The 14,618-nt window shown below is 39.3% G+C and overlaps 1 protein-coding gene across 3 annotated transcripts in view; it reads right to left on the bottom strand.

The window, feature by feature from the left end:
• Positions 1-14,618, bottom strand: part of CLPX (caseinolytic mitochondrial matrix peptidase chaperone subunit X) — a 35,037-nt gene that overhangs the window by 4,153 nt on the left and 16,266 nt on the right. For 2 of the 3 annotated variants that reach the window (XM_074966562.1, XM_074966560.1), the window contains exons 6-13: positions 14,203-14,244; positions 12,619-12,795; positions 8,316-8,480; positions 7,873-7,961; positions 7,114-7,278; positions 5,910-6,209; positions 3,818-3,910; positions 3,438-3,544 (exon numbers count right to left, since the gene is read on the bottom strand). In XM_074966562.1, coding sequence (XP_074822663.1) covers positions 3,438-3,544; positions 3,818-3,910; positions 5,910-6,209; positions 7,114-7,278; positions 7,873-7,961; positions 8,316-8,480; positions 12,619-12,795; positions 14,203-14,244 — 1,138 coding nt within the window. The remainder of the gene's footprint in view (positions 1-3,437; positions 3,545-3,817; positions 3,911-5,909; positions 6,210-7,113; positions 7,279-7,872; positions 7,962-8,315; positions 8,481-12,618; positions 12,796-14,202; positions 14,245-14,618) is intronic. The other variant, XM_074966561.1, reaches the window with a different exon arrangement.

Below are 14,618 nucleotides of genomic sequence, written 5' to 3'. Positions count from 1 at the left end.
GGAGAGAAGGGCATGCCTTTGTAACAGGGAGACGTTTTACTGCTGGATCTGCTGAGGATGGAGGAAGCTAGCTGCATTAGAGGGGGCAGGCAGAGAGACAGACACTCCATGATTTTGAGAAGCCATGTGCAGAAGAATACTGGGCACCCCAGAAACTTTGTCCTAAGACCAGAGAATGCTCTAGAGTGGTGAGGAAACTGAAACAGGGGACAGCATACAGGTTATAATGTCTAGATGTGTGTCTCTCATTCTACCCAAGTAAAAAGTAATTGTGTTTAGAAACCCTTATAAAGCCTGGGAGAGTGTCTGTTTTTTCTCACATGTCCCTGAAGAGGTGACCTGTAAAACCACAGTACCTTCCAGGTGGAACTCTGGAGAAGAATGTGCTTAAGCCATTGTGGAGAAGTTAAATGAATTCTTCACTGCACAGGATGTGAAGGATATTCCCACACCTGACACATTCTTTTTAGAGTGTGTGAAATCTGAGGAACTGTCCCAAATTAAGGTGTTAATAGTTAATAGTTAATAATAAATTGATAAATTAAACAGTAATATGTCACCAGGACCACATAGTATTCACTCAAGAATTCTGAAGGAACTCAAATATGAAATTGTAGGACTAACAACTGTGGTATGTAGCCTTTTACTTAAATCATCTTCTGTATCAGATGACTGGAAGGACAGCTAATGTGATGCCAATTTTTAAGAAAGGCTCCAGAGATGATCCTGGCAATTACAGTCCAGTAAGCCTAACTTCAGTACCAGGCAAATTGGTTGAAACTAGAGAATCACAGGGTTAGAAGGGACTGCAAGGATCATCTAGTCTAACTCCCTGCCAAGATGCAGGATTTATTGTGTCTAAATCATCCAAGATAGATGGCTATCCAGCCTCCTTTTGAAAGCCTCCAGCAAAGGAGCTTTCACAACCTCCCTAGGCAGTCTGTTCTGTTGTCCTACTGTTCTTACAGTTAGGAAAGTTTTTTCTAGGATTTAATCTAAATGTAGTAAAGAACAATTATCAGACACATAGATGAACACAATTTGTTGGGGAAGAGTCAATGCTCCTTTTATAAAGGAAAATCATACCTCACCAATCTATTAGAATTCTTTGAAGGGGTCAACAAACATGTGGACAAGAGTAATGCTGTAGATACAGTGAACTTGGACTTTCAGAAAGCCTTTGACAAGGTCCCTCACCAAAGGCTCTTAAGCAAAGTAAGCAGTCATGGGATGAGAGGGAAAGTCCTCTCATGGATCAGTAACTGGTTAAAAGATAGGAAACGAAGGGTAGGAATAAATGGTCAGTTTTTAGAGTGGAGAGAGGTAAATAGCAGGGTCCCCAGAGATCTGTACTGGGGCTAGTGCTGTTCAACATATTCATAAATGACCTGGAAAAAGGGGTAAACAGTGAGGTGACAAAGTTTGCAGATGATACAAAATTACTCAAGATTGTTAAGTCCAAAGCAGACTGTGAAGAATTACAAAGGGATCTCACAAAACTGGATGATTGGGCAACAAAATAGCAGATGAAATTGAATGTTGATATTGGAAAGTTACGCATACTGCAAAACATAATCCCAACTACACATATAAAATGATGGGGTCTAAATTAGCTATTACCACTCAAGAAAGATCTTAGAGTAATCGTGGCTACCATAATGTGCAAACATCTGCTCAATATGCAGCGGCAGTTAAAAAAGCTAACCTAAATGGTTAGGAACCATTAGGAAAGGGATAGATAATAAGACAGTAAATATCATAATGCCACTATATAAATCCATGGTATGCCTATACCTGAACACTGCATGCAGTTCTGGCTGTACTAAGAAATGGAAAAATACAAAAAAGATGCATCAGAAAAGGAAAAAGTAGAGAGAAGGGCAACAAAGGTGATTACAGGTATGGAACAGCTTCCATCTGAGGAAAGATTAAGACAACTGGGACTATTTAGCTTGGAAAAGAAACAACTGAGATGGGATATGATAGACGTTTATAAAATCATGACTGGTGTGGAGAAAGTGAATAAGGAAGTTTTATTTACCCCTTCACATAACACAAGAACCAGGAGTCACCCAATGAAATTAACAGGCATCAGTTTTAAAATAAAAAACAGGAAGTACTTCTTCACACAACATACAGTCAGACTGTGGAACTCATTGCTAGGGGATGTTGTGAAAGCTAAAACTATAACTGGTTTCAAAAAATTAGATAAGTTCATGGAGGATAGGTCCATCAGTGGCTATTAGTCAAGATGGTCAGGGATGCAATCCAGTGCTCTGGGTGTCCATAAGCCTCCAACTGCTAGATGTTATGACTGGACGACAGGGATGGATCGTGTAATAATTGCCCTGTTCTGTTCATTCCCTCTGAAGCATCTGGCATCGGCTGCTATTGGAAGACGGGATACCAGGCCTAGGGCAACTTGGCCACATGGTCCCATTTCTAGTGCTTGTGCACAGGAAATGTGTCAAGAGGCCAAGGAGAGAAACAGTGCTGCTGCCTACAGAGACCCCTGAAAGCTTAACACCACATGGGTCCAGTGTGAGAGGCTGAGTACAGCAGCCTGATAAGTGTCCAGCCAGGGGGAACTCTACCAGTGCTGTATGTTACATCTCCAGTGCACAGAGAGGCTATGCAGCTTCCTAAACGTCACACAAGGAATCTTGCCAGTAACAGGAACCCCGACTCCCAGTCCTATATGTTAAACACAAAACTGTCTCTCCCCTCTCCACATCATCTGCTATTTATTTAGATTGGGAAAAAAACAAATCCAAGATCTAATAAAACCATTAAATCCCAGCAGAATTAAAGTAGTAATTTCAACAGGAACTCGGCCAACCAGACACCTACCTGCAGGAACACCTTTTTATCCCATTCCCTTCATCCCTGTGGCAAGCATACCCTCTGCCATCTCAAAAATATTAACAGACAGATGTATTTTGCAGCATGCCTAGATCATCAAATTCAGCTATTTCCAACCAAGGAAGGGAGAGCAAGTTCCAGTGTCCTGGGGCCCTCACAGAGCACAGAATTTTTTCTTTTCAGCAAATATGACACTACCACTCACTGACATAGCCTTAGTGATATATTCATAATTTACTCATCATGCACTTTTTTCCCTCTGTTTCTAAAGAGAAACACACTGGGGAGAGTTAAAAACAGAATGTAATACATTTAGATTTAATATGTAACAATAGTAATAAAAAAATCCAAAATCACTAGTACAGAACATGCATTAAGTGCCCTATATCTACCAACTATGTATGATATACACAAAGTCGGAAGATTATTTTTGGAACAGGTATGTGTGTAGAACTTTATTTTATTTAAAAAAAAAAAAAAAAAAACACATTTGTATGGGGCACCGGATGACTGACAGTTATTAGGACAACTGTCTAGACTATTAGTCTGGTTTGGAATTGCAATTCCTATGTTACCTAATGTATCCTGGTTCTTTTTTGCCATCCACAACTTCTTTGTCAACCTCCACACATACAATGTCAGAATTGGGTACTTCAAACATGGGCTCCAGCAATAACTTTTCCTATGAGCAAAGAGAAAAAGTAAAAAAAGAATGTATACAATGCTTTGCACAAAAGTAGTTCTGAAAGTCACTTCATAATAGTGGATACCGTACTGGAAGAAATCTGACTAGCTATTGTCATTAGGAAGAAATTTACTGTGTAGATCTTAATATCCCGCCTAGAGATCCTTTTTTAGCATAAGTTGTCTCGGCAAGAAGAATACTTACATTCAAAATACATTATCTACACCTACTGAGGCCGATAATACCCCCTTAAAAAGGCTGCACACTTACCATTATAGATCGAAGACCTCTTGCACCAGTCTTTCTGTCTAGCGCCAGTCTGGCTATAGCCTTCAATGCATCCTCAGTCACAGTCAATTCACACTACATACATAAGAATACATTACACTTTGTTAAATATTTCATTTGTAACTTTCCCAAATCCACGGTTTACCCATCTTTCATTTAACAATAAATACATTTTGCAAAATAATTTGATAAAAATATTATTAAATAGCTAGTTCATTAAGTAGCACTTCTAATTCATCTTTTGGAAATTTTACCCAAGCAACGTATTCACCATAAAACAGACGTTAACAGAAGTTCTTTAATGATTTTGTCATCTTCTGCTCTTGCACCTCCCACCTTACAGGGTTTTTGTGTTTTTTTTTGGACAGGTTCTTTGAACTGCGCAAGTAAAGCAATAGGAAAACCACAACTATATACATACTAACGCTAGTGTGTATTAAAAAAAAATGGGACAAATTTGCACCTAATTTAGAGAGCTGACTTGTCATGAATGGAATAAATTATGGTTTGCTGATAATTTTCAGTTTGTTTGTATTATAGATAAAAAAATCTTCAGTTACCTGCTTTTCAGTTGCAATTACAGTATGTTTTCTCCTACCATTTCAATATGGCTGCATACTGAGACTAGGATGCATTCAACACAAAGCAATAATGATGAATAATGGGTTATGAAGGCCATTTGCTTAGTTCTGTACCGGTGTATTTACTACTGGCCTCTTGTCTACACTACAGATCCAAACACTTGTAACAGAACCATTGAATTTAAGTACAAACCAGTTAAAACGTTTCCCCAGAAGCCATTTAATTTTAAGACAATTACTTTTAAGTTTTACCTTGCAACCACACACCAGTGCTGTCCTAAAACATTTCCATTGCAAAGCCCTCTGCCCATTCAGGGAGATTTCACAAGACCACTTGTGCATGCTTGGACTGTCGTGGGAGGACTAGTTGAACTGTTTCAACTTGTCTTCATCCACAGTGGCACTAAACTGGTTCAGACTGAACCAATTAAGTTGTAACTAGTTATTAAATCTTCTGAAAGAATCTGGTCTAAAAAGTGTGGGAAGAACATTGGAGGCTTCTTTGGGTGTGAACAGTGTTCTACAAATGCTGCAGGAGCATCAAACAATGTAAAATTTTCTAGTATAGATCAGGCTCTTGAATTAGGCACTAATAGGTTATAATACATGTTATTAGAAAAAGGCCAGATTATTATTTTTTCTATAGTACCAATACACCAGGTGCTTTAGAGAGACAGGTATGAAGACAATGTCCCTGCAAAGGGTTTACAATCTAATTAGACAACAAACAAATGTGGGGATGGGGAGTGAAGGGAATAACCTACTATAAAGGCAAGCTGATTTAGTGAAATTTAGCATAGGCCTTGGAACGTTTTCAGTTTCTAGAAAGAATTTCAAGCATCTCATACTTTAACACTTCTGAGGGGAAGACTATGATTAAAAGGCCTATTTCCGAGAAAGCAAATAGTAGAGGCATAGCAGCTTAGGAAAAAACCCCTTCCCCAAGCCATAAGCTACTCAAATCAAAGTAGCTTTGAAACCTGTTTCCAAAATAGAACACAAAAATATCTAGCTAATGGAATAATGCTAGTAATTCCATTATATCTTTAGTGAGACCAGGCAATGTTTTCCTACACTGAACATAGATATATTCTGAAAATTCAGCAATTTTACGAGAAATTACAGCATACATGGTTGGCCAAATTTGATATAGAGCTCTTAAGATATTGAAAAGAAAGAATACATTTGTACACGTCTCATCGTTTTTTGATTACTTAAGCCCAATAAATGTAATAAGATCTTGCTAATCTCTTTATCCCTGAAAATTTCCAAGCACCGGCAACTAATGTAGTCACTGAGGCAATGAATAGGGATTCTCCCAATGAGTGGAGATTTATGCAACTCCCATTACTTACCATGCTTTGATAAGATGAGTGTATTTTCTTTAGTCATAAAGCAGACAGTCTATCTTTATACTGAAAAAGCCTTAACATGAATTCCATAACAAGGATACCAAAAGGAGGTCAACTAGTAAGACAAAAAAAATATCGAACCTTGTCCATGCTGAATAATGCCTGGTATTGAGGAACCACAGCATTTCGTGGCTCAGTAAGAATCCGTACAAGTGTTTTCTCATCCAGGCTATGCAGGGGAACCACCACAGGTAACCGTCCCACAAACTCTGGAATCATGCCAAATTCAATAAGATCTCTGGCTTCCACATGCCGCAACAAGCGATCTTTTTCTTCACTATCTTGCTGTGTATTGGACTCCGCACTTATGTTAGCGAGGTCAGCTGCTGCAGCAGCCCTTCTGCCTTTCCCCAAATTAGATGGCGTGCCAAAACCAAGATACTGCAAAATAAACACTGCATGTTCATGAAAGAGCTATAGTTACATGCTTGCTTTATATAAATTTGGTTGCATATGCATATTAGAATACACCAATGACAGCACTAAAACGGAAATGACCAATCAGCTTTAATTACAAATTAACTGTTTCAAGACTGTATGTATAAAGAGCTTTAATTTTAATGTTGTATGAATTAACAGAAACCTGTTGTAACATTTAGTTCTCTCAGCAAGGCACTAACAAATAGTGACTACTGACAGGGCATGAAAGAATTATATATACTTTTCACAAATTAAAATGTGATTACATTACATACCTCGTACTAAGTAGCTATGGGATACGAGTACCCTCTAACAATAAAAAGTACTCTTCCGAAGTGAAACAGATGAACCTCTAATAAAAAAACTACACCAAAAAACTTTACAAATACCCAGCAAGCTGGGGTAAGAACTTTAGACACCTGCTGGAAATGGAAAACTGACCCAATAATATAGCTCTACATAGGCTTATTATGTCATCCAAAAAAGAGCAAAGTTGTGTGTCTCCAACTGCTGATAAATAAGGGGGATTAAATATAATATTAAATATACAGAGTGTGTGTGTGCACACGCGCGTGTGTGAGAGAGAGTTTCCAATGCTTGCTCTCTGCTTCAAGCTTTCTGCGCATCATATCATACATTTTAAGGATATGTGATGGTAGGACACCTCCCCAATGGAATGGTTCACATAGGTACCCCATTTTTAAAAATTAAGGGACGTTACAACACCTTCACAATTAACTTTTTAGCAGTAGAATTCAGTTTTCTAGGTGCAGTTAGAGGGTTTTAAAAATATATTAGCAAAAGAGCCACTATACATTGTTTCAATACAGCTAAAAAGAGCTATTCTAAAACAATGTGTTCTCACCTTTTCATTTTTCCTCCTGCTGATGATTCTGTCAAGACCATTAAAGGCACCAGAAGCTACAAAGAGGACATTTGTTGTATCAACCTGCACCGTTTCTCCACGTAACTTACGGGAATTTTTTTCTGGAACATTTACTATTGTACCTTCTAGTAACTTTAACAAGCCCTAAGTAAAAACAGAGACGTAAAAGCAGTAAATAAAGAATCCACATTATAGCTTTAGAACAGAATGCACATCAAATCCTGTAAACCTACTCACACCTGATTCAATGAGTCTGACCACCTGATTATGACAAGCAGGACTTGGCCCACAGGTCTCGAGTACTTCAGAATTTTATCAAAGGCCACATCAACAGCCGGGGCAGAGATGGGAACTAAACCTAGATTGCTCATCTTCTACATGCCACCTCCTATATGAGAAGAATTGTTTCTAAAAATGTTTTTCAAATTTCTCCATGAGACATCAGTGATGAAGGGGTTTGGAGAAAGTGAAAAAACTGCACATCATGTTTTTTAGTTTATGTAACTTGATACTTGAAAGCAGATAAGGATGATTTCTAATAAAACAATTCCACTGAGGGTTTTTGGGGGAGGTGGAGAGGAGAATTGGGGGTAAGGGGCTTTTGATTAACCCTAGAATTTAATGAAATATGAATCTATACACATACAATATCTGCAACATGACAAGACAATATCGGAGACTTCATGTACTTTAACGATTTGATTTACAAGGCTGACATCAAAATAACTGCATACTTACTTGTTGGACGCCTTCTCCTCCTACATCCCGTAACTGATGAATGCCTGGCACACTGCCAATCTTATCTACTTCATCCAGAAAAACAATTCCTAAAAGCAGAAGGAATATATTTAGAGAAGATTATATTTCTCTCTTACAAATAGCATCTATGCACAGAGAAGAGTGCCATCTTAAAAAGAAGAGATTACTATAGCAATGTTACAGAATGCTGCATGTTACATAAGCAACTTGCTGTATAAAGGAATAACTTGTTATACCTGTTCAGAATAGTAAATTAATTTTAAAAATTAAGTTTTGAAAATTCTTATTAATCAAATAAGAGTCAAGTATACGTACCAAGAATGCTAAACTATTAAAATGATTCTTGACACCAACTTACAGAATTTAATTGGGTCATGTATATTTTGCGGACAAACATCAGAGAACACATAATTCAAGTTTACCTTGTTGAGCTTTTTCAACACTGTAGTTGGCATCTTGCAGTAGTTTTGCAATAACAGATTCAATATCTTCACCTACATAGCCAGCTTGAGTCAAGGTAGTACAATCACAGATAGCAAAAGGTACATCAAGGCATTTAGCTAGAGTCTGAGCCAGCAGGGTTTTACCTAAAAATTAAAAAACAAAAAAACAAAAAAACCCTACTACTTGTTCTGTAATATTAATAATTTATTTCTGTGGCAGTATAGAAGACCAAAAACATTTTTCCTCAATGAACATAACTAGTGTGGCATTCTTTATCAGACAGCTAAATTGAAGCCAAAATGTTCATATATTCATTCAACAAAAGTTTTCTGGGTCAGCTAGCTTTATCAAACAATGTATGCTGTCATCTTTTGATTCTGCCAAGTTGCATACATTTTAATGACAATCTATTACTTTGCTCAGGATTGCCTATGATACATACACTACAGTTAACAAGTTTGTATGTTTAAATATTGTAACAGTGTGCCATACAAATGAAACGTTAAGTTATTGCCATTCATCTGTTAACTTTCAGGGCACTGTGCAAACCTCATTTGTTTATTCAGTGACATATTTTAAAAACTGAAATATAATTTTTCCTTTTTAGACCCAACAACAGCTGTGGCTTAGAAGGTGAAATGGCATCTTTTTCTAACCAGGACGTATCATCTTGAGCTTACCATGAGAAATCTGCAAACTATGAACATATTTTTTTCTAGCTACATGACAGTTATATTTTTAACATGGTTTTAATGACCGATTAAGGGGAGAAAACTGAGTAATGAAGGAAGATTCAGTAACATAGCCTTCTTCTCCCTTCCCAACAATGCTAAGCACAGGTGGGTACAGGACCACTGAGTCATAAAATACCATGCATCAATTGCAGCTGCCATTTAGGGGTACAAATCACAGAGATTGTCTTTGCAGCTGCATTTTGTTGTTTAAAAGATTTTTTCAATTACTGCCATGCACATGGGCACTACTTTTCCTCTAGTGTTAGAGTGAATTAAAATCAAAAGAGCGATGCCTTAAAATGAGTGAACCAAAAAGGTAACAAGCAGGAAGTCAGTTCACTATGGAGTGACTGTCATGCATGTCTATTACTCACACTAAGGACTTGACAACACTTAAAATGCTGCACCATTGCAACTGCGCTGCTGTAGCACTTCAGTGCAGACACCACCTAAACTGACGGGAAGCGTTCTCCTGTCAACATAGGTAATCCGCCTCCTCAAGAGACGGTAGCTAGGTCAATGGGAGAATTCTAGTGCTGTTGTACACTGGGGGTTAGGTTACTATAGCTGCGTCTAGTGTTCCCTCTAATTTTTCCCACCCATGTACGGAATTAATTTTGTTACATGCACCAATATGGAGATGATGTGTGACACGTGACCTTCACATTGGTGCACATAACAAAATTCATGTGGTGGGGGTAGTGCCAAAGGGTTCGGAGCGTGGGAAGGGGCTCAGGACTCGGATAGAGGGTTGGAGTGCAGGAGTGTGAGGGCTCCAGCTGGGGGTGCGGACTCTGGGGTGGGGCCAGGGATGAGGGGTTAAGGGCCGGGGCTCTGGCTGGGGGTGTGGGCTCTGGGGTGAGGCTGGGGATGAGGGGTTCAAGGCTGGAGCAGAGGGTGGGGGTGGGAGGGTGAGGGCTCCAGCTGGGGGTGCGGGCTCTGGGGTGAGGCTGGGGATGAGGGGCTCAAGGCTGGAGCAGAGGGTGGGGGTGGGAGGGTGAGGGCTCCAGCTGGGGGTGCGGGCTCTGGGGTGAGGCTGGGGATGAGGGACTTGTGGTGCAGGAGGGTGCTCTGGCGGGGAGACAGGACTCCCCCCAGCTCTCTTCCCCCGCAGCAGCACCTGGGCTGGGGGATGGGGGGGAAGGAGGCGCTCTTCCCGCTGCAGCAGCTCTGGGGCTGGGGCCGCTGGATAGGCGCCCCTCCCCCAGCAGGTCTGGTGCAGGCTGGGTCCGGGCTGGGCCGCCCCTCCCCCAGCAGGTCTGGTGCAGGCTGGGTCCGGGCTGGGCCACCCCACCCGCGGCAGGTCCGGGCCAGGCCACCCCGCCCAGTCCGTCCGCGGCAGGTCCAGGCCGGGCTAGGTGGGGCCGGGGATGCACTGCTCCCCCCGCCAGTCCCCAGGCGGGTTCCTTGAGCACTTGCTCAGCACTAAATAGGCTGCTGCATGGCCGTGCAGCTTACGAGGAACTTAGGTTGCATCTCTCAGGGCTGTGGATTTTTCACACCCCTGAGAGACATAGCTATATCGAAGTAAGTTCCCAGGATTTACCAGGCCTAAGTCACTACATTCATCAATAACCTGCTCCTAAGAGGTGGGAGCATCTACACAATACAACCTGACTGCACTGGGTATTCCACATCTCTGAAGATCAGGTTCCAAGTAGACACATTAATAACTATGGTTATGACATGCAAAATAAAGCACCTATAACAAATTGGGTTTAACAACTGATTTTCTGAGCACATAGAATTTCCTGATACTGAATTTCATCCACGCAGAGTGCGCTTTGATTTTTTTCTTCCCTACCTGATTCCAGACTATTCTGTTTCCACGCTATCAGTCTTTATAGTAACTGCTGTTTTTCACTTCTAGTAGCTGAGGTATGATTCCTATAATGGATTCTAGCAAGGTATTTATATGATTGTTCTGGAAAACTGCCTGAACCGTGCAGTACAATTGACTTTTGACCAAGATGAGCCACCCTCATTCCACAGTACGGAGGTACCTGTGGGTAACACCAGATGGTCACCTGTCTTCTTGGATTTGAAGACCTTTGAAAATATGATTTGCAGGCACCATTCTCAGGATATAAAAACTGTGCATGGTACTTTTGTCTTGTAGTCCAATGATTACACTCAACATTGTCCTGTGCTTGAAAGAAATCATCATAGTGTATGCATTTGAAGTATGGCAGAGAGCAAACTGGATCAGACAGGTAGTTGGAAAGGAGGGAGGTGTAATATAAGCTGGCAGTACCCAGGTCTGAAGTGCAGAATTAAATGCTAACTTTATTCCATGGAGGAAACGTTAATTTCAATCTGTTTTTAAGTGAACTTCAACATGCAGCATGTTTCCATATAGATTTCTTGTTGATTAGGATAAGAACATACTATACAGCGAAGACTGGAGTTTAGCATTTCTACTTCCTGCTGTTTTTCCTGTTATTAACCAGCTGCAAAAAAGAGCCACCGGAGACTGAAATTTCTTAAAACAGGACCTCAAAATCTGTCCTCAGTCTGGTTCTAGTCAATATCTTCAAAAATTATTTGGATAATGGCATAGAGAGTATACTTATAAAGTTTAGGAACAATACCAAGATAGGAGGGGTAACAAGTGCTTTGGATGACCAGATTAGAATTTGAAATGATCCTGACAAGCTGGAGAAATGGTCTGAAACAAACAGGATAAAATTCAATAAGGACAAATGCAAAGTATTAAATTTAGAAAGGCATAATCAACTGCATAAATACAAAATGGGAAATGACTGCCTAGGAAGGTGTACTGCAGAAAAGGATCTGGAGCTTATAGTGGATGACAAACTAAATGAGTCAACAATGTAATACTGTTGCAAAAAAAGAGAACATCATGCAGGCATGTATTAGCAAAAGTGTTGTCAGCAAGACACAAGAAGTAATTATTTCATTCTACTCAGCACTGATAAGGCCTCAGCTGGAGCACTGTGTCCAGTTCTGGGCACCATACTTCAGGAAAGATGTGGACAAATTGGAGAAAGTCCAAAGAAGAGCAACAATAATGATTAAAGGTCTAGAAAACATGACCTATGAGGAAAGATTGAATAAAATGCATCTGTTTAGTGTGGAGAAGAGAAGATTGAGGGTGGGGACATAATAGTCTTCAAGTATGTCAAAGGTTGCTATAAAGACGAGAGTGAAAAATTATTCTCCTTATCCACCTAGGACAGGACAAGAAGTAATGGGCTTAAATTGCAGCAAGGGAGATTTATGTTAGACATTAGGAAAAACTTCCTCACTGTAAGGGTGTTTAAGCACTGGAGCGAACTTCCTTAGGAGGCTGTGGAATCTCCACCATTGGAGGTTAGACAAATACCTGTCAGGGATGATCTAGACAACATTAAATCCCGCCTCAGAACAGGGGACTGATCTATATGACCTATCGAGGCTCCTTCCAGTCCTACATTTCTATGATTCTATGCCATGTTTTTATTCACTCAACTGGTAACATAATAAAAATATTTTTATCTTCTGTTCCCAAAGTACTCAAAATCTAGGGAAGTGTTAAGTTACATACCTGACCCAGTTGGTCCAAGAAGCAAAATATTACTTTTTTCAAGCTTTATGTCATCATGGGTTGAATCTAGTACTTCGCCTCCTCGTTTCTCCTGAGGCATCTGCTGGTTCACTTGTTGCTGCATTGATGCTCCTAAAGCATTACCATGGGGACTTATTCCAGCAATCTGCAGAAGTTCTGAAATTAACAATAAAAGCATTGTTTGAGAACCAGGTTTAACCTGAACTGGCAGAATCTGACACTACTGTTGAGCACATAATTCAAATTTTAACTGATGGTTCTTGTAATCTTTCAGTGGTTTGTTCTGTGAGCCAGTAATCCTACCTAAGAAAGTACTGCAGTCTACAGACAGGATTGCAACAAACACAGTTAACATACATAAACACCAAAAAAAGAGGAACTGCATTCACATACTGTATGTTTCCATAAGCAGATTTTTACATATTTGAGAAGATATTTCAAACAGAAATAGAAATTGTATAGTGACTTATCTAAAGCATTCTAGTATATTAAACAAGTGCATGCAAAATTCCTAGTCCACACACAAAGCAAGTTACCAAGTATTTTCTCCTATACATAAATAGATACATAAAAACAAAAGGCACTTAGATCCCATAATGCTGGCAAAGTATAAGAACTTATATAAAACTGGCAAATTACTAATATACACAAAAACAATGTACAGTTTTACTCTAAAAAGTGACTATATAAAAATAACTCCTAACAGATCTGTGACCCATGAATATTTAGTGGTAAATTAAGGTCTTTATTTTTTAAACACTTCTTTATTTGTTAGTACTGCAGTGTCAACAGAAAGATGGGAGTGTGAACTGGATTCTATTCCTTTTCGTCCATCAGCAGAATTTTAACTAGTTCCAATTGCAAGGCAGAATTCTGTAATTTAAAGAAAATGGAATTGACCAGGTGTAACTAGGATTATAAATTGGTCTGCAGAAGCTTTATTACAGATGAAGGATGGTGCATAAGGCAAGAAGAACCCAGTCTGAAAGTCAGCTTGCAGTTAGAAAAAATACTTTAACTTGTGAGCTGAGCAAATGTGACCAGGTGTCAATGACACAAACATGGAACAGCACAATGCCATTTTGACAGTTACTTTTCAGAGTACAACTATGTTGTAGCAAATACATTAACATAGCATTGAAAGATTAATACTATACAAAAGTTGGCATGAGGCATTACCTACTAGGCAGTGATTCACATTTTCCTTTGCCTTAGACATTTGGCATCAGATAGAAATTCAAGGAAAATATACTGCAAATATCTCAGACTGAGTAAATAAGTCTAAACTTTCACTCTTTTTAATCAAGGTTAATTCTTGGTACAAATACTTATTTAGAAACTTGTGGGTTAACACTTTACCTGCCTTCCATGTAGAATTATATACAAGGTCAAATCCTGTCCGCCTCAGTCACAAATGCTCTTTGAAGTCAATGGACTACTTGTCTGAATAAAAGTAAGCAGGATTTGGCCCATAATTTCAACCAAGCCACCACTAAACTACTGTTCGGATGTTAATTTCAAGGGTAGATATTGCAGAGGAGGACATGAGGAGAGTTCACTTACTTGTAAATCTGTACTCATCCTCCCGTCTTCTTATTTCTAATTCTAAGAGAGAGAGGATGAAAACAGTAATATAAAAAAATATATATATATATATTTGCTCCACCTCTTGCCCTCTTCTGAATACGTTTCATGGAGTAAACGTCTTACAAACAAGAAATCCCCATGTTAGCTTTTATTTGTCAGATCTAAGAGCTCCCTATTTGGGACTACTTAGTCATCTAGTTTTTGAAAATGTTTGCTTTTGTCTAGCATTTATGTCTACATATCCAACAAAATCATTTAAGGAGCCAATAATATATTCTTCATGCAGGTATCACATGCCACTGAATTCATCCCAAGTTTTACATGCACAATAACTGCTTGCATTTATTATAGCACCATATATGGCAATATTGCATGAGTACAGGAAAAAAGCC

Source organism: Natator depressus, chromosome 10 (genome assembly GCF_965152275.1).
Source record: "Natator depressus isolate rNatDep1 chromosome 10, rNatDep2.hap1, whole genome shotgun sequence".
NCBI classification, from domain to species: domain Eukaryota; kingdom Metazoa; phylum Chordata; order Testudines; family Cheloniidae; genus Natator; species Natator depressus.
This window is presented reverse-complemented; position numbering and strand designations above follow the sequence as displayed.